Genomic DNA, 25,266 nt, shown 5'->3' with positions numbered 1-25,266 from the left:
AACACGAGTGACACGAGGCACGGACGGCGTCTTTTCTCTCCAGTCGGAGATTTTCCGCCTTCCATTTCAGCTTGCCAGCCGGTGTCTCCGGTCTGTTGCCTGAGGCGGCGTTCTCCGGACTCCTGGTAGCCTTAATTGCAAATAGACACATGATGATAGATGCAAACATTGATTGATTGACTGGAAGCTTTGCGTGTGGCGAGATAGTCCGCAGGTATCCGGAGTATCTCTCGGCGGGTGTTTCGCGACGTGAATTCCAGCTGACTCGAGCGAAATGTGCAGACTCCGCGCCAAGCGAGTGGTGATGGAACTATCTGATAATTATCAAACACACTACGTCACAGTAGCATTGCTTATTCTTTGTTTCTCTTTACCTGGTGAAACTGTCTTCAAGGGCACTTCCATGTGCTGACTAATGCCACGGAGCAACGGAGAAACACGCCAGCCGATGGCATCCCGGCATCGGAGCCTTCAACAAGATGGTCAGTGCGACACGATACACCGGTGATCTACTTATGATCAGGTTGGAAGCGGTTATTGAAACCTTAGCTTGACTGATAGCTCGCAGCTGGGTTTGGTCATGGGACTTTGCTCGGATACTGTGCAGGTCGGCGTGTTCCACAGTGGTCAATTGGTTCGAACACCAACTTGAATCATCTCGATATGAGGACCAATCTACTAGTGATTAGGAAGGATCTCTCTCGGTATCATATTAATGCTCCTGGAGTACACTGAGACAGTGTAATGTAAGATTTGTCAAGAGAAACTTAGATCACGTCTCTTCCAAAATATAATGTCTCAAAACCCTTGATACTAACAATATATACATTCGATGGCAGGGCTAATAGTGTGGAGTCAGGTGTCTGATTTTCATTTTAATACATTAGTACTAGGCATGGAACATATAATCCTCAGAAGAACTGGGACAATTTCATGAGTTTTAGTGTAGCAAATGACCAAGATAAAAGATTTAGAAGAATCTCTATTATAAAGTCCAGCAGACCTAGAGGATATATGTCATTATCATTTAGCTTGTATATACCTGACTAAGTATATTTGATAGCATATGTAAGAACATGCTCAATTGCCCAGCATCCAACTACCACTAAATGTCTCGGCAGAAACCCCAAGGTCCTCGAATGACAGCACAGGAGGGTTTCCCTTCCCTCCTACCAATCAAGTACAGTGCATTTAGCACGGCATTTGACATGTGGATACAGATTGAGCAAATCATAGATAGATGAGATATAGATATGCTTAGCTGCACATGGCATCGATGAGCCATACAAGAAAATAAATGGTACCGACATCATGCTGCCCGAAGCGATTGGCGCAATCACCCGAGCCAAGAAGGCCAAGACAGCAGCGCGTCACACATAAAAAGCAGATGAACATCCAGTATGTGAGAAGAATAGAATCCGTCACCCCGCCATGGGTAATATTCAAGATGAAAAGCGACAGACAGTCGTTCAGGTTCTTCCGGATGGTGTGAGCGATGAAGCCGAGTTTGCACAGGAGTTCACTCGAAAGGAACATGCGCTGGGGTTCCGGGAAGCCATGCGACGGCACTGGCCGGCCGTGGCTTGGGCGTCGTTCATAAACCTGGTAGGAAATTACTATATTTGTTCGGTTGAAGAGCAGCTGTTAACTTGTCATAGGCGACCATTTTGAAAGGCATTGTAAGTTATCCTCCATGTGAAGTGAGATGTAGCCCTAACTGGTATAGGATGGCGGTATTGTCAAAGGTCTAGTCGGTCTCGATGTCTTCAAAAAGACATACGGCTACAACTACCATGGTGAATACGTCTTAGCTGCTCAGTGGATCTCCGCCTTCCAATACGCCAACTTACTAGGAGCCATCGTGGGCGCCCTCTGCTCGGGCTTTGCTTACGATCGCTTCGGTCCACGAGTGATGATAGCTGTGTGCTCGTGTCTGTCCATCGCATTCATCTTCGTGCAGTTTTTCAGTCATACGCCAGCCCAGTTGTTTGCGGGGGAGCTCATAAATGGGTGCATCATCGCATTTTACCCCATTTGTGCCTCCGCATACGTGGGAGAGGTTACCCCGCTGGCACTCCGCGGGTTCGCGGCTACAATGACCAACCTTGCCTTTTCGATCGGGTCGCTCATCGCATCGGGCATCCTAAAAGGCACTGAATCGCTGAACACCACCATGTCGTACAAAATCCCCATCGCGACGCAGTGGGCGCTACCATGCATCATGCTGGCGCTGATTTTCTTCTGCCCTGATCCACCATACTGGCTGTGTCGGCATGGGCGAAACGAAGCGGCACTAGCATCACTGCGGCGTCTAGCAACTCCAGGTGTAGATGTGTCGCGGCAACTATCCATATCGAAGAGACACTGCGTCTAGAAGCCAGTTTCCAGGCTGACCGACCGACATACCGGGAATGTCTGCGTGGGCCAAACCTCCGCCGCCTGCTGATCTGCGTGATGGCTTACAACATGCAAGCCTTCACGGGAAATGTCTTCTTCATCAACTACGCCGTGCATTTTATGGAGCTGGCGGGCTTGGACTCGTCAAATGCATTTTCGATGAACATCGGACTGACGGCGCTGGGACTTGTCGGAACATGTCTATCGTGGCTATTACTGCCGTATGTGGGCCGCCGAACGATGTACATCTTCGGGTGCTCCGCTTTGGCGGTGGTACAGTGCCTGATCGGTGTGCTCGACGTCGTCCCACGAGACAATGCCACGGTATGGGGACAGTGTGGGCTCATGCTGGCCTGCACGTTCGTGTATGATCTCAGTCTCGGGCCATTCTGCTATGTGCTGCTGGCGGAAGTCTCATCGGCGAGACTGCGGGGACTGACCATCGCGCTGGCCACAGTCAGCTGCTTTGTGTGGTCGGTAGTGTTCGCAGTAGTGATACCGTATGCGATGAACGAAGACGAGGGGAACTGGCGAGGCAAGATGGGATTTTTATTTGCGGGGTTGGGCGCACTGTGTGCAGGTTATTGCTTCTGGTGGATGCCAGAGACGCAAGGAAAGACGTTTGAGGAATTGGATGTGCTATTTGAGAAGGGCGTTCCCAGTCGAAAGTTCAAAAATTGTGTGGTTGAGATGCAGTAAATAGAAGTCAATTCTGTCGATGCCGAAGACCGAATCTAATCCGACAAAAACTTGACAGCGTATGCTGACTAATACCGGGGATAATGGAGATAACATCAAATCAATTAAATCAATCTCAACATCCTCCACTACCGAGGTATCTTGATCATTTTCTTCAGTCTCAACATCTTCCATTTCTGCTTGATAAGCATCGGTCGCCGAATACTAATCAGTTTCACCGTCCGCATTGAATCCCCCACTTGTCCCCTTATCCCGAGGCCCGTAGCATAACTCGACACCGTAAACCCCGCCGAGTGGAAACTTTCTGGCTTCCATTCCTGATTCTAAGTTCGCTCCGCCAGTATGACATAACTAACCCTTCACGGAGATGTGTTTCCGTTGAGTGCAGCCTATCGGAGGGGTGCCTTTACACAGTAAGAACTGTATTTCTATAGTGTTTGTTTGAAACAATCTCCCACTCACTCTTTGGAAAAAAAAAAAAAAAAAAGAATCCTAACTTGCCGAGCAGGACTCGTCGTTCACATCCTGTCCGGTTGATGCCCCGAACAAGCATATCCCCCGATTGCCTCATCACCGGCACGGTCCACCAGAGCCGTGGTTCAACGGAGCTTCTGCACCAATCTGCCCGTTGTCCCGGTCGAAAACCCACCCACACCAGCCTGTTTCTGGCAAGAGCCTAGGTAACTTAAAAAAACATTCCTCGTCTCGAGAAGCTTCTTCTTGCTTAGGGGGCAATACAGTAGAATCATCATGGTGCTTTGTAATCGACATTCCACCCGCCATGATCCGCAGGAAATATAAACCCTACGTCAGACCCTTATTCCATTCATAGCATATCTCTCAAACACTCCAAGTGAAATCTACATACCATAATCACCATGTCCAACCAAACCCTCGTCTTCAAGCAAATCCCCACCGGCTACTTCGTCCCCGGCCAGGACGTCGTCCTCGAGCAGGCCTCGTACGACGCCTCCGCCCCTGCCCCGGAGGGCGGCATCTTCGTGCAATCCCTCTATGCCAGCTTCGATCCCTACATGCGCGGCCGCATGCGCCCCGCCCACATCAAGTCCTACTCCCCCGCCTTCACCCTCAACGCTCCCATCGACAGCAGCATCATCGGCAAGGTCCTCCGCTCCAACACCCCCGCCTACAAGGAGGGCGACCTGATCATTGGCTTCCTCCCTATCCAGCAGTACATCTCCGTCGCCGCTGACCAGCTCGTCCGCGTCCGCGCCCTCGAGAACCCCCTCGGCATCGAGGACCTCCGCGTCTTCATCGGCGCCCTCGGCATGCCCGGTCTGACTGCCTACTCTTCCCTCTACGAGATCGGCAAGCCCAAGAAGGGCGAGACCATCTTCGTCTCCGCCGCCAGTGGCGCTGTCGGCCAGCTGGTCGGCCAGCTCGCCAAGCACGAGGGTCTGAAGGTCATTGGATCCGTCGGATCGGACGAGAAGCTCGACTTCATCACCAAGGAGCTTGGCTTCGACGGTGGTTTCAACTACAAGACTGAGAAGCCGGCTGATGCGCTGGCCCGTCTGGCCCCCGAGGGTCTGGATATCTACTACGAGAATGTTGGTGGTGAGCACCTTGAGGCTGCGCTGAACGCGATGAACGATTTCGGTCGTATCGTCGTGTGCGGTATGATCTCGCAGTACAATGGCGGTGGTTACCCGATCAAGAACATCACCAATGTGTTGACCAAGCGTCTGGATATGCGTGGTTTCATTGTCGGTGACAAGGGTATGGGTGATAAGTATACTAAGGAGCACCAGGAGAAGGTGCAGAAGTGGATTAAGGAGGGTACTTTCAAGTCTTTGATTCATGAGACTCAGGGTATTGAGAATGCGCCCGAGGGTTTGTTGGGTATTTTCCATGGAAAGAACTTGGGTAAGGCTGTTCTTAAGTTCTAGATACAGCTTGCAGCTATGCAGCTATGATATAGATATGGTATAGATTTAATGATTATTGATTTAACAAACCATGAGAACTAATTGTAGTAAATGTGATGATTAATGTTCTAACAAACTATGACACCTATTTGTAGTAATTGTAATCTGGTATAAATAAAGTGCTGACACCACGTGGGATCCACTAGTCACTCACTACTCCGACCCTTGATCCTTGCCAGACTATTCTCATCTTAGTCTATACTAACACACATGATCATCATCATTTTTTCACCCTACATCAATCATCCTACCCAACCCTCTCCTCCACACTCCCCCCCTTCTCTCCATCACCATCACCCTCACCACCTTCCCTCCCCTCCACATTTCCCACCCTCTCCCCCTCCCCGTCCATCCCCCTCTTCCTCTCCACCATCCACGCAACCAACAACCCCCCCAAATAAATTCCCCCAACCACCCCGGCAACAACCGCATACCCAACAACGGCCCCCACCGGCGCCATCCCCATACCCCTAGCAACATGAATCCCAATACCGCCATTAACCACACCCACCACAATAACCCCCCTCCCAAGCCACCGATGACAAACCCCCCACACCGTTCTACCCCCCGTCCTCACATACCCAAAATGCTGCAACCAGCCCATCGCGGGCTGAAACAGCACCAACACCCCGACGACAATAATCCCTAGGATCGGGTGCGCCGTGCGCAACTGCCCCGTCTCATAGGCAAGGTAGATGCCGCATCCGAAGCCAGCGAGGGTCATGAGCATAGTGAAGAACTGGAGGGGCATATGCAGTCTGAATTTCGAAATGGGGAGGGAGATGGGCAGGGGCATGAGCAGGGCCGAGAGCGGATAGAAGAGCACGAAGGAGAGGGCCATTAGGGTTGCGTGGGAGATGAGGATATGGGTCATTTTGGTGAGATTTGGGAGCGGGGAGGAGGTTGTGGATGGGTTGGTGGGGGATTGGGCGGGGATGGAGTCCGTGAGGGGGTTGTAGTTGGCGAAGGGGTTTGTGGTGTTGCTGCTGCTACTACTACTATCCGGGGATGTTGTGTCGTTGGGTTGAGGGGGCATACCGGCCCGAGTGAGATCGACTTGAATACCGCCCATGTCGTCGTGGATGGAAATGTCGGCGTCCATGGAGGCGGAGTTGATGGGTACGCCGGCGCGATAGGCCCAGATGAAGGGGAAGTTGGAGTCCTTGGGGTTCATGGTGCCGGTGCCGTCTTGCCAGGTGAGACAGTTGTCGCAGCGGAAGTTGGCTGTCATGGTTGTTCTGGTGTTGTCGGAGCTGCTGTTGGTGAGGGCGGCCGTGGTGGAGTTGATGGTGGAGATGCCGGTGCCTGGGAGCATGGTGATTTGAGTGTTGCTTGTGTATTGGGGTTCGAAGTGGCCGAGGCCGGAGCGCGGGGAGAGGGTGATTTTGGTGGACGAGGAGGTGTATAGGAGGAACATGTTTGCGCCGGTCATTTGGGCGCCTTGGCCTAGGCCGACCCATTGGATGGAGGTTGGGGCGGTGATTTGGATGTAGATTGGGCCTGGGGTGGAGAGGGTGGTGGTGTTGGGGATGGTGAGGCTGTAGATGATGTCTGGGTTGGTTGGGGGGGAGAAGGAGATGATGCTTGCGTGGGCTGGTATTCGGCTTGGTTAGTATGGGTAGAGGTGGTAGGTGGTAAATGGGAGGGAGGGGAGGTAGTACCTAGCCCTAAGGCTATGGGGAGGAGGTTGAGCCACTTCATGGTGATGCTACTTGGGATAGTGGTGGGAAAAAGTATCAGACCTACTATTCGGACTAGAGTCTGGTGAAGAGGATATATACTCTCCAAGCGGTCAGCTATGTCTCGATGTGAAGCTACCTGCTAGGGTCATGCATGTTGAGACAGACATGTTCCATTGCAACGACGTTGGAACGTTGATAGATACTTGGTTCTGCATCTCCCCCTTGCATCGCCCTTGCAGGGCTTGATTCTCCGCCAAGCTGACGGCTCGAAAATGGTAGCTGTCATTATGGAAAACAAGGTTCAATAGACGTGGATCAGCCGATGGCATTGGGCTGGATCAGTGCTGTTGGAGCAGTCGGGACTCGGGAGATTCTAAGCCACTATGTGACATGGAGCTGGAGAGAGTCAAAGAGGGACGTGAGGGATCAGCGAGGGGGTCCCTTGCAGGTATGGTATGTGAGAAACTTCGGTGATATATCCATGACAGAGTGAGATGGTTTGGTGAGTCTATCTCAACAATATATAAATAGGATATTAGCTAGCAACTACTAAGTGTCAATCTGTCAACTTAATAGTAAAGACACTAAACAACCGATAGCACTGTATTAGCCCTCCTCCCCCGATCTCAGCATCTCAGCTACTATTCTCCGAATCCAGTATGACTGCTCTATACCCCTGCAGACCCAAGAATGCGCCGACGCACGATCCCCGCACCCCAGACTCCCCCTGCACCAGTGAGCAGTAAGTAGTTGGCAATTAGTTGACAATTACCTACCCAGGAGTAGTTAGTGCTCCTCCCACCCCAGAACTCACCCCATGCCCACCAACACCAAATTACTTAGTACTATCGGCATCTACACAGCCGACCACCCGCACCCGCACCCACTCGGCAACCAATCTCGGGTCGGGCGGATAAACGGTCCATTCCATCCATTCCAAACTCACTCCAACACAGACAATACTAATACTAGAGTACTCCCATCCCCACCCCACCACCCCTCCATCCACATTAACCAACTTATGTTTATCATCCCCAAACCCCGACCCAAACCCTACCTTTTCAAATTGTAAGCCAATCCCCCTCCTCTTCTCTCCTTAAATAATACTAATCATACATCTAACAACATCACCAGTAAATCACTACAATCACGAAAAATGCGCCTCCCCTACGCCCCTTCCCCCCCCCCGGACCCCACCGACCTCCCCACCACCGAAATCTACTCCCGCATCGCCGCCCGCCGGCATCCCCGCCCCCTCATCCCCCTCGACCTCTCCCTGCTTCATTCCCCTCCCGTCGCCGACGGCTGGAACAGCTTCCTCGGCGCAATTCGCACCCAGACCATCATCGACGGCGGATTACTCGAGCTGGCGGTGTGTCGCGTCGCGGTACTCACGAATGCCATTTACGAGTGGAATGCGCATGCGCCGTTGGCGCTGAAGGGCAGGATTAAGGGGGTGGAGTTGGGTGCGGTGCGGACACTTCCCTCTCTGGCCGAGGAGGATGCGAAGGCGGAGGACGAGTTAAAGGGAAGTCAATTGACGGACGTGCAGAAGGCTGTGGTGCGGTATGTGGATGAGATGACGCGGACGGTGAAAGTGCAGGATAGTACGTTTGAGGGGTTGAAGGAGGTGGGGTTGTCGGATCGGGAGATTGTTGAGTTGACGACGGGCGTGGCGGGGTATAATTGTGTTAGTAGGGTGTTGGTTGCGCTGGATGTGGGGGAGAATAATGCGAAGGAGATGAGGAGTGTGGATGATTTGGTGGCGGATCTTGAGAGGAAGTGATTCATCGTCTAGTATCTAGTATGATATAATGGATGTATATAGTGGGTTGGTGGGGTGACAAGGGTATCAGATGCTTGAATTGTATGGGAGGTGGAGGGTAGCTAGCTAGGCCTAGTATATATATCTGAAGTGGATATTCTCGCGGTCTGTCCTGTCCTCGAACGCTCTCGCTAGATGGTCCTCGCCCTCTAGGGATATGCCCATCTCTGCCATTGCCTTGTCCTTCTTCTTGTTCTCCCGGATCAGGTAGAAGCGCAGGAAGATCACCGCCAGTGTCATGGCGGAGTAGCAGCCGAGGTGCACGCCGAAGGCAGTGAAGTACCGCGGGGCGTCGCGGTCGAGGAATACTTGGGGGCCTACTTCATTAGTATATCTCTGGATCTATAGGGAGAGAAGGTTCATACCGATGGCGTTCCCTACAGCCCAAGACACAAAAGTCGCTGCCACAACAGTCGACTTCTTGGTAGCGCCGGCAATGTTCCTCGTCACCATGGACAATCCCAAGTTCTGCGCAGACCAGAACGACAGCGTGATGTAGTAGCTGATGAGCAGACCAACTTTGGTGCTAAGGGAGTGGTTCTGCACCGTCATGAGGACAATGGTTCCGACGAAAGACCTATCTTTTGTTAGTATCACAAACCATGAAAATATCATATGACAGAGGAGCTCACGGAATAATAAATCCCAACATCACCAGCAAGTTCTGCTGGTATTTCTTGACCAACCACGCACTCGTCAACAACACAATAATAATGTAAAAGCCCAGAACCATCGCCAACAACTGCGTCTGCAACTCCGTAAAGTTGAACCCACTAATGATGATGTTCGCAAACGCTCCAAGTCCACTCGTGGGCAGCGTGGTAAAGACCTGAATGGCGCAGTAGCAGTACATCTGCGGATCCCGGAACGCTTCCCACATCTGGTACGCGCGGAACTTCTTATTCTGCAGTCCGGTCTGGTTGGCGCGGACACGCTCAACCATCTTGTGCTTGTCCTCTTCGCTGAAGCACTTGGCGCGCATTGGGGAGTCAGGCATCCACCAGACCACAAAGAGGCCCCAGAGCACGGAAATGCAGCCGTAGGTGAGAAAGAGCGCTTGCCAGGATTTGAGCGCACGGCCGGAGCCGATTAGACTGAAGCAGTAGGCTAGGAGACCACCAACAATTTGTTGGCCGCCGTTCATCATGTACCTGTTGCTATGTTAGTGTGTGTAGATGAAAGGTGTAGGGCTAGGATTACCAAAAGGTGACGGTAGAGGCTTGTTCTTCACGCTTATACCACATTCCGGAAAGAACAACAAAGGAAGGCTGGCAGGCAGCTTCGAAGATACCAAGCAGAGTACGCACAGTCACTAGACCGGCAAAGTTGTGGCATGCCGAGTGCAGGGCTAGAATCGTGCCCCAGCAGACGATATTGAAGCCGAGGTATTTGGCGATGCGGACGCGTTGGATGATCCAGTTGGTAGGGTATTCGACGATCAGGACAGCGATGTAAATGCAGGTTGTGAGCCAGGAGTACTAATTTGTTAGTATTTGAACGTAGCGAGATATAGGCTTACTCACCTCCTGTCCCACAAGATGAGCATCGTCGCGAATGCCCATAATGGAAGCAAACGACATGGTACCCTTATCCAGCGCCTGCAGAAAATATGTCACGATCATGATGACCAGCACACGACGATCAATCATGCGGCGAAGACGCCGACTTTCAGCTTCATCGACCTCGATCTGGCCGCGGGTGGCATACTCCAGCACCTCATTATCGACGCGAGCAGCATCGATCGGGTCCTTGAGTTTGTCGGTGGGCGAGAGCACCCGCTCGACATGGGAGACATCTTGAGTCGGCTTGTGATCCTCCACAGCTGTGGAAGCTCCTTTGGAGTCAGGCCCGCCCGCGGGCATCGAGCTAATATTCTCCATAGACATATTGCTGTCAGACCTCTAGGGTTGGAGAGGATCAACAGGGTCAACCCAGTTGGGGGACCGGACACCCTTATATCGGTCATGCGGAAGATAGAGTCTGACTAGGGCACGAGTGGCTGCTCCGTGGCTGCATTTTCACTCCAATGAGAGGCATGATGGGCAGGTCTGATAGTCTGATGCCAGGGATGCCTGCGGGCTGGGATTCTCCACGCGTACAATCCGGGGGCGGACCCTGCCGCCCCCGCGCGGGGACAATTGGCCCGAACCCTTCGCTTAGAAGCAATTCAGAGCCTATCCTTAGTTTAGCATATTAAACGACCAATCCCTCTATTTGCCGAGCGAGCTTGGCAGGATTAAGACGTGGCTGCTCGGCAGAAGTTAGCCCGAGGGCATTCCCCGCATTGCTGCTGGAGCTCGACACGAGGGGTGCTTCATCCCACTTATAGACACCGGTGTCACCATACTGCAGCACAATCAACCGCCACCTCAGCAAATCTCCTCGATTCCTCATCTCTCACCATGGCTTCTACATCTCCTCCCGCTGTCAGGTCCAAAATTGACCTCCTCATCACCAACCTCGTCAACATCCAAGACAAAACTGGTCAATTCCTCCTCCCCCTCGCCGATGGCCGCATCATCGATACCAAGTCCTGGCATGGTTGGGAGTGGACACATGGTATCGGCCTCTATGGTATTTGGAAATACTACGAGATGACCGGCTCCCCACACCTCCTCCAGATTATCGAGGATTGGTTCGCCGCCCGTTTCGCAGAAGGCGGCACCACCAAGAACATCAACACAATGGCCGTCTTCCTCACTCTAGCATACGTATACGAGAAGACGCAAAATCCTGTCTATCTGCCCTGGCTGGATTCATGGGCCGAGTGGGCCATGCATGAGCTCCCACGCACCAAGCAGGGCGGAATGCAGCACGCCACATACCTTACGGAAAATCACCAGCAGTTGTGGGATGATACATTGATGATGACCGTGATGCCGTTAGCGAAAATTGGAAAGTTGCTGAATCGACCAGAGTATGTTGAGGAGGCCAAGCGTCAGACGTTGGTGCACGTAAAATACTTGGTGGATACGAGCACCGGGCTGTGGTTTCATGGCTGGACGTTCGAGGAGGGAGGACATAACTTTGCTCGGGCGAGATGGGCGCGCGGTAATAGTTGGGTGACAATGGTTATCCCAGAGTTTGTTGAGTTGTTGGAACTGAAGGAGACAGATCCCATTCGCCTGTTCTTGTTGGATACGTTAGAGGCCCAATGCGAGGCATTAATGGGCCTGCAGGAGGAATCGGGCTTTTGGCACACTCTGCTTGACCATCCCGATTCGTATGTCGAGGCCTCCGCCACGGCAGGCTTTGCATATGGTATCCTCAAGGCTGTCAGGAAGAGGTATCTGCCAAAGAAGTATCGGGTAGTTGCAGAGAAGGCCGTTCAGGCAGTGTTGGGCGCCGTTGATGAGACTGGAGAACTGCAGCAGACGAGCTTTGGCACCGGCATGGGAGATTCTTTGGAATTCTATAAGAAGATTCCCTTGACAGCCATGCCATATGGACAGGCCATGGCCATCATGGCGCTGGGCGAGTATCTCCGGGGACACCTATAGAACTGTATTTTTCCTTTTTGAATAGCATATAGAGCAACCAAACCACCCTTTGATTAAGCCGTGAAGTAATGTTGTACCGGTTCAACGCTCCAAGATTAGTTCGTGTACGTACATTCGATTCCACTCAAATTTGAACAGCATGATCCACTTCCACAGCTTGGAGTCGGTGACAAAAAGCTCCCCCGCTTTCCGGAGACGCTGCTGGTGGGGTGGCGTGTGCTGGCAACCCCACTGCGAAACTGGTGTTAGCTTCCTTGCAATGGCCTCCTGGGATGTATTACCCCGAAAATACTCCCGCTCAGCCTTTTGGATCTTCTGAATTGGCTGGTCTCCCAGTCGGATGTCATTGCACGCCTCGATAAAGCTTGAGGACGATCGCTTCTCGGTATAATAAGACCTAGCGTTCTTTTCTTGGCCATAGATATGTCACCAGATGGCAGCAAAGAGACGGTGGCCATCAGTAGAGTCAAAGAGCAGTTTCGAAATAATCTCCTTGACATCTCAGTGCCCTTTGTATGTGGCGATCGCAGCACCCACTGAACTCCATCCTCGAAAGTAATGAACGCAGCCCAATTGAAGCTGCCGCTCGCGGGATGTTGGTCGGGGTCGCAAATGTATGGAATATTCTGTCGAAGATTGCTTGCACTCTCACAAAGTGCTTGAATATTGAATCTGGCTTACAGGAATATGGTGGGCCTATTGTCAGATAGCATGATGGTGTCTAAGATATTGCACAGTTCATGCTGAATGTGTACTTGGTAGTGCCAAACGGCAGAATTTAAAAGGCGGTCAAAAAACATACAGAATCCAGGGTGACCATTTGGATTCTGGAAAGCCTTAAATCCGCTTAGATCCGAGGTCTTTTGATCGAGGTTCACTAGGTTCTGCCGCCTTTGGCGGTCAACGGGGCGGTCACGGGGAACAGTATCTGGAGATAGTCTGTGTCTGTGGTTGGTGAGCATCTTCTTGGGCTTCTTGTTCATTGAATACTACCCTAGCATCTTCCTGCTCATCTCGAGTCTTGACACACCCTATAGCATTGTGTAACGCTCTGACCTCATGTTGTTGAATGCAGTATGTATATACTACGATATGAGTATGCCTAACATTGCACAGGAGGAGAGCGCATAGATGAGCAAACTTCAATATCATTCGACAAGAGAAATCCTAGCTACTATACCAGCTATCCCTCGACATAAGTCTACACTCTTCATCAGAGTACCCATATCCTCAATCACCAACAAGTGTTGTCATGCGCACACTTTTCATAGTATAATGCAGAAGCAAGTGTCTGCATATCACCACTACTCTCCCACCTAATACCTCATACCGTCCGACCTCACAAGAAACGTAAGTCCATAAAATGAAGAGCATACTCCAAGCTCCGAATCTCCCGCATACACCCCCACCCCGACTCCTTAAGCCACCTCATAACCCCAGTCAACCATGGGAGACCTGCAGTTCTGCCACCTTGCATGGCGGCATTTCCCCCCGCCGCAGACAATCGCGTCGGCCTAAAGGATCTAGGCATGATATAAGTGTGACGATTTTCCAAAGATCTTCGTAGACCTGAGACCGGCGCGCGGTACAAAGGACGACATTGCATAGGATAGAAGATGAGAATGTTCCCCACAGGGAGCAAAAAACACACCTGAACAAGCGTCTCTAGATGCTTTAGTCTGAGGACGGACTTTCTCTCGTCGCAGAGTACCCCTAATATCTTCAGGGGAGTGAGGTCATCCCTGACCGGTATACTCGGGGTTGGTGGTTGGTCGAGGAGCATTTCTCGCCAGCTGGCTTCGGGGCGGGAGTAGGGGTGCTGCTTGCGTCCTAGCCTTTGATGATTCGTTGTTTGTAGGGACATGAATAGACGAAGCCAGTTGCTGCTATCTTGTGTGCTGTTGACTGATCTAGGGTTGCTGACGAAGTGCTTCAGGAGCTTGTCCATGAAGGGGTTTGTGGTGCGCTTGGGATTCTGGTCTTCGGTTGGTGACTGCTTCTCAGGGCGGAAGAATAAGGCTCTTTGGAGGGTCGGGGATGTCTCGATCAGTGAGTTCCAGAGGTGGCAGACGCGTTGGGAGAGAAGGAGGGTGGTTGCGTCAAGCTCCACGAGGACTTGTTCCAGTACCTCGGGGATGAGAACTATCTTGTGTGGTGATTCCATTATTATGGTTTTGGTGGTGTGGCTTTTCAGGTGGGGTTTGTTTATATAGTAAGTAAAGAAATATCTATCTGAGAGTAGATATTGCGTAAACGAGAAACTAGCTGTGGAGACTTTCTTTTGTAGTCGTCCAAGTTGTTGCGCTGGAGTGTGGTGTGGTGGACAGGTAGAGACCGAGATATCTGGACTTCCAAAGGAAAGGTACGTTCCTAATTACGTAGGGTATAATCGTTCATTCGTGTTGATGAGGTACACGACTGGCCCCATGAAGACGGGAGGATGATGAAATAATGAGAATCACGTAGAGATTTACCAGTCCCGCCTTCAGAACATCATCATTCGTATACACCGAGCCCCGGCTCCGTATATAGAGAGGGAAGTTGTGATTGACATAGGCCCTTATAAAATATCCAATGTGAAGCCAGTGATTGTCCATAGTCACACTCCAGACGAGTTCTTGTTCATGTCTTGTAAACCACCTACAATCGGGCCTCCGAAATATCAAGTCCATATTCCTCTGCCAGCGCATCTCCGCACGTCAAACCAGTCACATACGCGGTTGCCTGCGTGTGGTTGTTGGTCAAAACAGGCACCACACCCATGTCAGCAATTCGCAGATTCTCGACACCAAATACCCGGAACCGGCTGTCCACGACCGCATCGACATCCCCGGATTTGCCCATCTTGGTCGTTCCAGTCATGTGCCAACTGGACCCGAGTGTGTTCTTCCAGAACTCTAGGATATCCTCATCCGACTCGGACGGAGGAGCAATCAAGGCGGACACTGTGTCCTTCTGGAAAGACTCATGCTTCGTTACCTCTAGCGCATGGCGGTAGATCTCAATACATGCGCGCCTGTCAAACGGATGTGACAGGAACTTCGGGTCAAACAACAGCGGGTCTTCAGGTTTGGCTGACTGCAGGCGTACTTCGCCGCTGGATTGCTCGTTCATCAGAAACACGAGCATGCAGACGTAGCTGTAGTCTTTAAAGGGCTCGGGAGCGATAAGATGCAGTGGGAAATGTGTCATAAATTCATAATGTGGCACCGTGTCGCGTTGTAGGAAATCCCGCACAGTAGGAGGCAGTGCTTTGAATTCCTCGGATGCGACCAAACGATCCGATTTGAGCCAGCCGGCGCCAATCTGACACGAGTGACGTGCCCATGGCCCAGTGCCATCTTTGCTCCATTGTTCTAGAGCAGACTCCATGGCGGCCGGGTTGCCGAAGAAGGCGTCGCGATCGTTTGTTGTCGGGTTCCTTTGGAAGCACAACGGTGCGAAGAAGTGGTCACGAAGACCCTGACCTACCGCAGGTATGTCTTTGACGACGGGGATCCCAAATTGTCGTAGTTGGTCCGCTGGTCCAAGTCCCGAATGCATCAAGATCTTGGGCGTGTCCAGTGATCCGGTTGTTAGAATCACTTCCTTAGATGCGAGGTCTGCAGCGAGCCTGATTAGTTGGATGATTCAATGAGGGATAGTTCTAACGCATACATTTTGCCCCCTTGGTTTCCACACCAACAACCTTGGAGCCTTGGAGTATGAGCTTGAGCGCTGGCGTCTCCGTTATGATAGTGAGATTAGATGGTGCCCCATCCAATAGATCAGTTGCCGTCACTCTTCGGCCCTGGTGAGATGAATTGATGACCAAAGCCATTCCAATTGGGTCTCCCGAGTTGTGGTCAGGGTTGTGAGTCAAGCCAGCCTGCTCGAACACATCCATCATAAGAGGAAGATCCTGCTCCCATTCAGCCGCATAGCCGACCTTCAGACCCCCCTGGGAGCCGTGGTCCGAGGTATTTGGGGTCGCATATTTGCTGTTCTTTGGGTCCACAATGGCACCGTTGAACGTCTCCAACTGCTTGAATCGAGCTTGCATGCGCTCCCAGCGAAACAAGTCATCACCAACAAGCCCAGCCCATTGGTTATAGTCGTCTCGCGCACCCACGGTGTAGACCCCGAAGTTGATGGCGCTGCTGCCACCCAGCACCTTGCCCCGAGAATAGTCGATCTGTCGACCATTACAGTGCTCTTGCGGGGTGGTCTTGTAGCCCCAATTCAGGTCCCCATTCATAAAGGTTTGCCATCGCTGGCCGTCCACACGCAGCGATGGATCATCCTTACGAGGGCCGGCTTCAAGCAGGAGGACCTGAGGGCGTCGCGCTGACCGAGCGAGTCTTGAGGCAAGGGCACAACCCGCCGGGCCACCTATAATATCGTTAGGTGAAAAGGTCCTGATCAATGAAGAGAGCTTCCATACTGACCACCCACAACGATGAATTCCCACGTCTGGTCAGCCGAGGCCATTGTAAAGTCAAGAGTACTACCTTGTCGGCAGCCGTAACACAGCGATAAGAACAGTGTGTCTCACAAGACAAAAGGTTCACAAGTCAGAAGAGCAGATGCCCCAAATAAAGGCAACTGACAGAAGCTTGGCGGGTGGGACTTCCATTGTGTCTAGTCCTGGGATCGACAGTAAGATACGAATGACAACCCCGCAACGTTCGCACCCTATCCATTCCCGGCCAACCTAAAGGACGGAACCAGAGACGGCTTACACCGTTATGTTGTGAGCTGCCGTGTCTTGGGTCAAGTCAGCCGTGCGGACACATCATGGGCTATTCCAGGCCCACAAAGTCAAGACTAAGTGAGTTGGACGTCTCTAGGCAAACTGTTGAGGTCCACTCAAAGCCGTTCAGAGTGATGATCTTTGAGTTTCGCGGCGCAAAACCGACTGCTCTATTTCCCCGAGACCTTCCCTCCTCGGGGGCATTTCCGCAGTGGAATTAACGCATTGTCTTAAGGAGCTAACAGCATGCAGAAGCTTGACAGGGATCATCTTCCTAGCCGCCCTGCTGAATGCTCCTTCGCCCACCACTTGTCGTCCAGCTGTTTGCCATTGGTGGAAGTGAACACGAGCGAAGAGGGGAGAAGACATAGCATTCCAGCGCAGGCCTCTGTAAGCCGGCTAGACCAGAATTGTCGGGTATGCGACCGGGGGGTACGAGATCAGATACTGCTCGGCGGAGTTCATGAAGAGCTGCAGAAACGCGAGGTCGAGAAAACTTGCATAATGCAATGCAGTTTGCTGCAGAAGCTTATCACCTCCCGCTTTACCGCCTCGTTCTTCTTCTCAATTTTTTTCTTTGTTCCTCCTTCACGACTGAACAGACAAATGGACGCCCGCATTATTTCCTCCCCAGGCCTCATCCGTCTGGTATTCCAGGTCCGAACTTAGCGCCCGAGCAGCAGAGTCGATCGGCACGGCGATGAGGACAACATATGGGGGCCTCTTAGACTCTGGATCGATGTGAAAGTTCTGTTCGGGGATGGAAATTCCGAAATTCTTGTGGAGAAGAGGGGGTCAGCGAAGAGCTCGTCCAGCGCGACTAGCGCGGCCACTTCACCAGTCTCTGTAGTCTGTACTCCGTAGGTTGCGCGACAGCGCCGATCGGGACGCAACCCAAGTGGGGAGCGTTTGTCGGTGATCAAGAAAGGCGTACAGTAGCTCGGATACAGTAGCACTAACGGTAGTACTTCGGAGTCCGGAGAAAATCAGTGATGGCGGATGGTTGCAAGTTGGGCTGTGAACGAGAGTGGAGTTGTAAATATGGGAGTTTGGAGGAGGGCTGAGAAAAAGTGCTCTCCAACTCACATGCCTGAGGCCACAACTATATTCGGGTGGAGGCATCCTGCTACGTTGCTTGAAACTACTACACGATCACCAATGACAAATTGTAAAGAGCATTGAAAAGGTTAAAGCAGGCATGATCGTGATTGATAGTCTTGTTATGCCCTTGTGTATCCGTTTACCCTTAAATCTATATATAGACCGGCAATTGCAGGCAAGCATCATAAGGGGCACCTACTAACAGGCACCAAATATAGAACCTCTTCCACTGGACTGCCGCTTACCTACGTGGTATATTTGTACTACTTCCTCTTCCTAAAATTAGTGGTCGGCTGTTCTTAGTAAGAGAAAGTTCTAATAAGGGTGCCTTGAGGCTCGCCCTGAGTGCATCTGGTCCCCAAGTCGTACACGTTAGCGACGCATAGTACACCGCACATAGCTTGGTGTTACAGCCTAAGATTGTAAGGTCCGCACATAAGTAGCTGGGGTATACATATAGTGGTAAAAATTGTGGTCGAGCAAACAAGACGAGAGCCTGCCATGGACATCTACAGTAAATAGTAGTAACACAGGAAGGGCCTTCCGACCCAGAAGGTCCGTTCCCCGATATGCTCGATGCTTCGGAGGCAGCTTCCAATCCTTGTCACTGTCAGCGAGCTAGGTGCATCAACCAGCGATCAACAATGTTGATAAATCTAGCATTGCTGATGCTCCGGGTATCGTCTCTTGTGAGAGCCACTTGGGAATGTCGTTGTCAACCTAGTGACGCATGCTGGCCTTCCCCGGATGATTGGAAACACCTGAATGAATCCATCAGTGGCCATTTGGTTCGCGTCTACCCCATTGGCCACGTATGCCATGCGCCCTTCTTCAACCAAGCCTCCTGCAATCAGCTTGTTCACTTGCAGTATGATTCTAACTGGCGCGCAGAGCAACCAGGTAGGATGCCAGTCATGAGAAATGCCTCGGTCTGTTGTCGCTGACATGCATGCAAACACTACAGGAGCTTTGCAAAGTTTCAACTGGGAGAATTGGCCCGGGAAAAACGAAAGTTGTACCATTGAGGAAAACTTGAGCTGGGTGTGCGGGCAAGGGCGCATACCGTTATACTCTGCAGTCGTCCACTCGGTCGATGAGATCCGCACTGTGGTCAGGTTTGCCAAGCAAAGAAATATTCGGTTGGTTATCAAGAATACGGGTCATGACTCAACTGGTCGATCAGGTGCTCCCAATTCCCTCCAAATCCTCACGAATCGCATGAAAGATATAACCTTCCACGACGACCTCGTCCCTTCCCAAGGGGGTTTGGGATTAGATAACGTCAACGCCATTGGAGTGCCTGCCGTCACTATCGGGGCAGGGGTTATGGTAGGTGAGCTTTATGCCGCTGCTGCTGCTCGAGGGCTTTTCGTAGTAGCGGGAGAATGCTCCACGGTCGGCGTTGCTGGAGGATATCTCCAGGGAGGTGGAGTGTCAACAGTCCTTAGTCCATTGTACGGACTGGCGGTAGACCATGTTCTGGAACTGGAAGTCGTGACGGCACAGGTACGTGCAACTTTCTATCGATTCTCACGGCGCTAATCGAATCAGGGCGACATAGTCATTGCAGACGAGAACCAACACGAGGATCTGTTTTGGGCCCTCCGGGGAGGCGGAGGAGGCACTTATGGCATTGTCACCAAAGTCAGGATGCGAACATTCCGCGATATCCCATCAGTTATCCCGACCATCCATTTCACCTATCCACAAGCAAATGATATCTTCTGGCAAACAATAACGCAGATTGTGCGACTAACGCGGTCCCTGTCGGTCAACGGAAATTCGGGACAGTACATAGTAGGTCGTCTGCCGAGTTACCAATGGTACGTGAACTGGACAATGTTCGTCTGGGGCGAGAACAATTCCGAGTTGCTGGAAGAACAGGTTCGGCCCTTTCTGAGGTTTCTTGACTGGCTTGGTATCGAGTATCAATATGAGTTGGCTGAATACTCCAGAACCAGCGACTTTCTCACTATCCCCAAGCAGGCAGACATTGGCGGGATCGGATACCTGCAAAGCAGCGTGGTGATAACCGAGTCATTCATGAATAGCATCGCCGGCACTTCAAGACTAACAGCGTCCTTTTCGAAGCTGGTGTTGGATCCTGGGGCACTAATCACGGTCAATGTGCTGGGAGGGCAGATTAACCTCAACGCCAAGGACGAGGACACATCTGTCAATCCGATGTGGCGGTCATCTTCCCTCCTTGTAGTTCTGATGCAATCATTCCCGCCGACGACCGAAGCACAATCAGCCGCACATCGAACGCTGTCCCAGATCAATACACCTATCCTCGCCTCCATCGATCCCGAGGGAGGCTGTGTCTACTTCAACGAGGCAGATCCCGAACAGAAGGACTTTCGGAATGCTTTCTGGGGTCGCCATTATGGCCGATTGCGTCAAATTAAGAGCCAATGGGATCCGGACGGCCTGTTCATGGTGCGTAACGGGGTAGGCAGCGAGGGCTGGGATGTTGAGAGTATGTGCAAGAAGGGGACTATGGCACCGGTCTAGGCAATCGAAGTATGCGGGAGGACCTCATGCCATCGTAGGCTGGCGCTCTCATCCGAAGCCAAGTATATAACTAAGAGAACCAGTGGCTTCGGGTTCACAACAATGGGATCGATGGAATGCGGAACTTTAGCACATGGCATGAATACTTTGTTATGGCACTGACCAGCTTTCGTTCCCGGCTGAGGAACGAATTATGCAGATCCTTGCTTATTTCGTGTAGATGGAGGGAGGTGTATACGAGAAGATGCTAGATCCATCAAAATTTTAAGGTTTCAAGGGGAGTTTGCTATTTTGGTTCGTGTTACTGAACCAGGAATCTGGGGTAAAGCACTAGAGCCACGAAAGGTTGTGCCTCAGGGACTCCATGTCTATTTTGGGTATCTTTCGGACGAGATGGCGAAGCACAAATAGAGAAAGTGTAGGAGACGAGGGAAGGAGAGGGGGGAAGGGGAGTTGCAATTGGCAGTTCCAGGGAAGTTAGACGAGGGAGAGCAGACAAACCATGTGACTCCTTTTCCCCCCCCCCCCAAATACCGGACCACCAGCCACAGTCTTGGCTGGGCTCGGCTATTGGGAGACCCGACGAACCAGCCGGGGAACCAGAGCAGCGGGTATTCGGTACGCTGAAGTATGCGCCCAGGCTCAGGTCTGGTACCTGCTGGGAGACCCTTAACACCGCCCGGCCCCCGCGGAGTTAGGGTCAGCCGGACGAGAGGCCCAAGCCTGCAGAGTTGCCAGAGGCGCCGCCGCTGTAATGCCAGGTTCCCCGAAATTCAGGCAGACAGGCGGGTTCAACCCCGGACTCTTCCCAAGTCCCTCCCAGATTTCTGTCTCTTCCAACCCCCCCTCCCCATCTCCTCCATGATCCAATAATCTAGTCCCTTCTCTTCCTTCGCTTCTCTCCTCTTCTCTCCGCTCGCTCTGGCGCTCTTCTTTCGCCTCCCCGCTCCTTTCCATCTTCTACCCTCTTCTTCCTTAATCTCTCAATCTTTCGAAATTAACAACCACCCCTCACCTCCGGGTGTTATCGGCTTCCTTTCTTTTTTATTCTTCTTTTACTGTTCGTTCTGGCTCTCCTTCAGCGATACAATTAAAATAGACCTCCAGTGGCGCCGCTCCAAAACCTTCCGATCCTTTCCCCTGTCGCCCTTGAAGACCTCCTTCCCCCTTCATCTTGCGACGAACGGTACGAACAACCACCTTAAATCGCCACCAGAGTCTTTTCCTCCCACTAGCGTCCTGCCTTCAACTCAGTATTGAAACTGGGCGCTTGCGTGCGTTTCATGGCTATCCGGTAAACCGGACGCTGCGCCTCACTTGACGAAGGCTAATCTGGACCTAGGAGGCTCCAGAGACCCCTTGCGATCGGCTGGGCAGGTATTCGACTGGGAAGATAAGGATGCAAAGAAAGACGTGGGTTGGTTTCACAAGTGCTTCTGGTCCGTCGCATCTCTTGCTAGTCGGGACGCATAGACCGATTTGCTGGACTTTGACATCGATTTGACATGGCGCTACCTTCTAAACTCGTCGCAATCGGAATCTATAACCGGCCTACTGCTTTCGTCCTTTGACCTCCATCCCTGGGAGGGTGGTGTACATCTACTATATCAGCCTGACCCTGTGGTCGAGGTCACCGATCCCCAACATGTGGGATTCTCTCTCCAAACCGCCCGAGGGCCTCATTGGAGGTTACCAGGGTGGTAGCATGACTATCAAAATTTTGATGGCAGTCTTCTGTGCAATTGCTTTGTATAATGCTGTTGAACTCGTCATTCTCATATTTCTCACCTTCACTCGCTACAGCGGTCTCTATTTCTGGGCCATGCTGCTCTCCGCCGTGCTTGGCGTCATCCCCCAAGCAATCGGCTTTCTGCTGGAGTTCTTCGCCATCGGGCCTCTGTGGTTTGCAGTCACCTTCTCTACATTAGGCTTTTACTTTATGGTCCCAGGCCAATCCATTGTACTCTACTCTCGACTCCATTTGGTCGTACAGAGCCAAACGCTGCTGCGGCGGGTGCTGTACCTTATCATCTTCGATACGATCGTCCTATTGATTCCTACGACTGTGCTCACCTATTGTACGATTTATGTCGGCACCACGCCCGTTATTCGAGGTTTCAATGTGATGGAGCGCCTGCAGCTTGCTTGGTTTTGTGCACAGGAGATTCTCATCTCGATCATCTACATCGCCGAGACTCTGAGGCTGCTACGTTTGCGGCCCGAAAAGGACGCTGAACGGCATAAGACCATGTATGAGCTGATAGCCATCAACCTGGTGATCATTCTCTTGGATGTCGCGCTCCTGGTTCTAGAGTATGTGGGACTATACACACTCCAGACCACCTTGAAGGCTGCAGTCTACAGTGTGAAGCTGAAGCTGGAATTTGGCGTCCTGAGGAAACTGGTTTCGCTGGTCAATACCCGCCCGGCGGAGTCGAGCTCCTCGGATCAGGAGACCTACCCGACATTTGTTGATCCCAACCAGATCACGGGAGATGTGACACGTGCTGCCCCCGCCTACAATCGACGGCAGTCGCGGTACCCGTGGACAGCCATCTCCATGGACAGCTTGGTCCTATCCGATCGCCGAAGTCAGCATGTCACCTCGTCGGAAATAGAGCGGCCTTCCTGACATTCGAATCCTCTCTGAGCTGCAAAATTCTGCTGCATGTATATACGATCTCAAGCTGTGATATATCTCACACCAGGGCTACACCGATACTGATAACGGGTTCTAGTCTTCCGAGAAAGACTTCTGCCCTGGTAAAGGGCTCGCCACCAAGCAGGTTTCCCGCGCATTGTACAGCAAAATGCCCGGAATTCGGGAAATGTGGCTGCAGTGATGGCTGAGTTGCCTACACGGCTGCCCGGACCGGAGTCTTGTCACTCTGAGCCATGTATACGTCATGACCATTATTTCTGTATATACTACATCTGTATATAATGTGTACCATGCTACGATAGATGATCACTCTTCTGTACGTAAACCTTATTCGGACGTAGTAGGGGGGGGGGGGTGAGTGGGCGGGTCAAAATTTCCAAAGATAGTAAGTAGTAGATCGTTGCATGTCGCCATCGAGCCCCGTGGACGGGATCGGCCGAGACAGAAATCGTATGGTGGGTCGGAACTAGACCGACGTCCCGGAAATCCGGAACTATCATCACCTGCAGCACTGGCCAGCAACCGGGCGATTCGACTTAGATAGCTCGGACCCGTGCATGAGATAGGTGCGGTACCCATCGGCAAGCTAGTGGCTATGGGCGTGGACCAGTCCAGGCCAGATGGAGTCGAGAGAGGAGCCCTTAATGAGGTATCATATAGTCTAGTCCCGGTAGCCGTCATGAGAAGCGGAGTCCAGTGGCTGGCCAGGGTCGTCTCCTGCGTAATAGATGACTCGAATGTTCACTAGACAGCAGGCCGTATCCTGCTTCTTGGGAGTTTCTTATGCGGCCTGACGGTCAATCTGCGAGTCATGGAAGGCTCACACACCGAAAAATAGATAGATAGCCCAAACCGACAGGGCCGATCATTAAATCGGACTGATAGGTAGGCAGTCTCCACTTGGCAGCTGCGACGGGGTTAACCTTACATGCAGCCAGATATTTTCTAGGAAAGAAAGACTTTTGAAGGAAGAATCGTACCTGATTCCTGTGAGACAGACGCGATGGTACGTGGCGCTGCCACTGCCAGTGCCACTAAAGTTTCCGACTAGGATAAATTCATTGTTGTTGAAAGGTAGTTGCTTAAAGCTACCCAATTATTAGGAAGAGTGAGGCAGGGATGCACGAATATGACTAACTACCCTGTAACCCCCGGAAGGATAGCGATGATGTCATCACTTGGTCAATTTCAGTCTCTGGAACGAGAGAGTTCGCGAGTGGTTGTCTGAACGTTCATGTCACTCTAAGTTATTATTCGGGTCAATAAGTTTGGGAGGTGTGGTGGGTGAACCCTGGCCACGATACTGTCTGCCTAACAGCTGCCACACTTTCATACTTTCATCACTACTTACGTACCAGGCAGATATACTGTGAACATGAACGTGACTGACTAACCATCCAGGTACTGTACTAACTCGATGAGGAAATGAAGAGATAAATTCGCCAAAAATGCCAGGGATAACCCTCATGGTACGTACTATGTGTGGAGTGGACATGTGGGCTAGCCTGGAAATGGCACTCATCACGGGATGCGCAGGGCTGTGATTGGCAGGAACACCATCCGATCGTGGTGAATTGCGGGCTGGAATTCATCTTTTTTCCCAGTCGGGCGGGAGGCCCTGTGGAGGGGTCAACCGTGCTGCTGATTGGTCTCTGCCAACTTCTGGCCACCAACGGCTGGCCGCTAACCCCAAAGAAGGTATCCCGGCCATCTGGGGAACGAAAGAGAGTCCGTCCCCATGAAACTGATTCTTTTTCCTCCTCCTCTGACTTGCTCCGTCTTGCTTGTTTCTTCGCTGGAACCCTCACTAAGGGGCGTTTGGATTCCCGAAATACCTTACCCTCTCGGTCGGTAACCGGTCTCCATTTGATTGTTCGGGCAAGTGCGACGAACTATATCACTTTCGCCTCTGTGACCATTCACTCTATATAGTGGTAATATATTGCTCCTCACTATAAGCCCGCCTGCCACCACACCCCTCCCCCCGGTCTCGACCTCCCCTCTTCACCTATTGTTAGTATGTTTTTCTTACCCTCCCCAACTGGATGAGTGGTGGTTACTACTAGCTACATTGTTTCAGCTTGTCAAGTCACCGCTAACCCTTCATCAGTATACTCCAGACTCCTCCCCCATATCCTCCGATTTGTCGTTACCCCGCGTCACCTTGTGCGTCGAGTATCGCATTGCGGCCCCGTTCCCCCATAT

General features: G+C 51.8%; 10 protein-coding genes across 10 annotated transcripts; 6 read left to right on the top strand and 4 right to left on the bottom strand.

Moving 5' to 3' along the window:
• Window positions 1-1,420: 1,420 nt before the first annotated feature.
• Window positions 1,421-3,096, top strand: BO87DRAFT_406337 (putative MFS alpha-glucoside transporter; the record flags this gene model as incomplete). Its single annotated transcript, XM_025625995.1, has 4 exons — window positions 1,421-1,605; window positions 1,659-1,679; window positions 1,727-2,332; window positions 2,362-3,096. The coding sequence occupies exons 1-4, from the start codon at window positions 1,432-1,434 to the stop codon at window positions 3,094-3,096; spliced, it is 1,536 nt and encodes a 511-aa protein (XP_025480210.1). The 5' UTR covers window positions 1,421-1,431.
• An 853-nt stretch (window positions 3,097-3,949) lies between these two features.
• BO87DRAFT_415516 (MDR family NADP-dependent oxidoreductase) lies at window positions 3,950-5,006 on the top strand (the record flags this gene model as incomplete). The annotated part of the gene is made up of 1 exon (XM_025626692.1): window positions 3,950-5,006. Exon 1 carries the CDS (start codon window positions 3,975-3,977, stop codon window positions 5,004-5,006), a length of 1,032 nt encoding a protein of 343 aa, XP_025480209.1. The 5' UTR covers window positions 3,950-3,974.
• A 286-nt stretch (window positions 5,007-5,292) lies between these two features.
• BO87DRAFT_435143 (cytochrome and DOMON domain-containing protein) lies at window positions 5,293-6,746 on the bottom strand (the record flags this gene model as incomplete). The annotated part of the gene is made up of 2 exons (XM_025627743.1): window positions 5,293-6,638; window positions 6,707-6,746. 2 exons carry the CDS (start codon window positions 6,744-6,746, stop codon window positions 5,293-5,295), a joined length of 1,386 nt encoding a protein of 461 aa, XP_025480208.1.
• A 1,002-nt stretch (window positions 6,747-7,748) lies between these two features.
• Window positions 7,749-8,662, top strand: BO87DRAFT_406335 (carboxymuconolactone decarboxylase family protein; the record flags this gene model as incomplete). Its single annotated transcript, XM_025625994.1, has 2 exons — window positions 7,749-7,795; window positions 7,862-8,662. The coding sequence occupies 2 exons, from the start codon at window positions 7,749-7,751 to the stop codon at window positions 8,511-8,513; spliced, it is 699 nt and encodes a 232-aa protein (XP_025480207.1). The 3' UTR covers window positions 8,514-8,662.
• On the bottom strand, window positions 8,569-10,635 carry BO87DRAFT_41034 (putative 2-ketogluconate transporter). The gene is made up of 5 exons (XM_025626319.1): window positions 10,076-10,635; window positions 9,753-10,030; window positions 9,185-9,703; window positions 8,918-9,129; window positions 8,569-8,869 (listed from the first exon to the last, which is right to left on the bottom strand). The coding sequence occupies exons 1-5, from the start codon at window positions 10,436-10,438 to the stop codon at window positions 8,625-8,627; spliced, it is 1,617 nt and encodes a 538-aa protein (XP_025480206.1). The 5' UTR covers window positions 10,439-10,635; the 3' UTR covers window positions 8,569-8,624.
• Window positions 10,636-10,768: 133 nt separating this feature from the next.
• On the top strand, window positions 10,769-12,175 carry BO87DRAFT_41025 (glycoside hydrolase family 88/105 protein). Its single transcript, XM_025626314.1, has one exon. The coding sequence runs from the start codon at window positions 10,955-10,957 to the stop codon at window positions 12,050-12,052; it is 1,098 nt and encodes a 365-aa protein (XP_025480205.1). The 5' UTR covers window positions 10,769-10,954; the 3' UTR covers window positions 12,053-12,175.
• BO87DRAFT_425411 (uncharacterized protein) lies at window positions 12,134-14,216 on the bottom strand (the record flags this gene model as incomplete). The annotated part of the gene is made up of 2 exons (XM_025627298.1): window positions 12,134-12,283; window positions 13,704-14,216. 2 exons carry the CDS (start codon window positions 14,214-14,216, stop codon window positions 12,134-12,136), a joined length of 663 nt encoding a protein of 220 aa, XP_025480204.1.
• Window positions 14,217-14,454: 238 nt separating this feature from the next.
• Window positions 14,455-16,776, bottom strand: BO87DRAFT_41016 (GMC family oxidoreductase). The gene is made up of 3 exons (XM_025626300.1): window positions 16,480-16,776; window positions 15,710-16,423; window positions 14,455-15,654 (listed from the first exon to the last, which is right to left on the bottom strand). The coding sequence occupies exons 1-3, from the start codon at window positions 16,520-16,522 to the stop codon at window positions 14,693-14,695; spliced, it is 1,719 nt and encodes a 572-aa protein (XP_025480203.1). The 5' UTR covers window positions 16,523-16,776; the 3' UTR covers window positions 14,455-14,692.
• A 1,206-nt stretch (window positions 16,777-17,982) lies between these two features.
• On the top strand, window positions 17,983-20,821 carry BO87DRAFT_406332 (FAD-dependent oxidoreductase; the record flags this gene model as incomplete). The annotated part of the gene is made up of 4 exons (XM_025625993.1): window positions 17,983-17,998; window positions 18,546-18,785; window positions 18,850-19,391; window positions 19,437-20,821. 4 exons carry the CDS (start codon window positions 17,983-17,985, stop codon window positions 20,397-20,399), a joined length of 1,761 nt encoding a protein of 586 aa, XP_025480202.1. The 3' UTR covers window positions 20,400-20,821.
• Window positions 20,822-21,700: 879 nt separating this feature from the next.
• Window positions 21,701-23,177, top strand: BO87DRAFT_40962 (uncharacterized protein). Its single transcript, XM_025626261.1, has 2 exons — window positions 21,701-23,069; window positions 23,138-23,177. Exon 1 carries the CDS (start codon window positions 22,045-22,047, stop codon window positions 23,029-23,031), a length of 987 nt encoding a protein of 328 aa, XP_025480201.1. The 5' UTR covers window positions 21,701-22,044; the 3' UTR covers window positions 23,032-23,069; window positions 23,138-23,177.
• Window positions 23,178-25,266: the final 2,089 nt, after the last annotated feature.

The sequence above is a fragment of the Aspergillus neoniger genome (assembly GCF_003184625.1).
Source record: "Aspergillus neoniger CBS 115656 unplaced genomic scaffold BO87scaffold_14, whole genome shotgun sequence".
In the NCBI taxonomy this organism is placed as follows: domain Eukaryota; kingdom Fungi; phylum Ascomycota; class Eurotiomycetes; order Eurotiales; family Aspergillaceae; genus Aspergillus; species Aspergillus neoniger.
The sequence above is the reverse complement of the archived record's forward strand: the minus strand, read 5'-3'. Positions and strand labels throughout refer to the sequence as shown.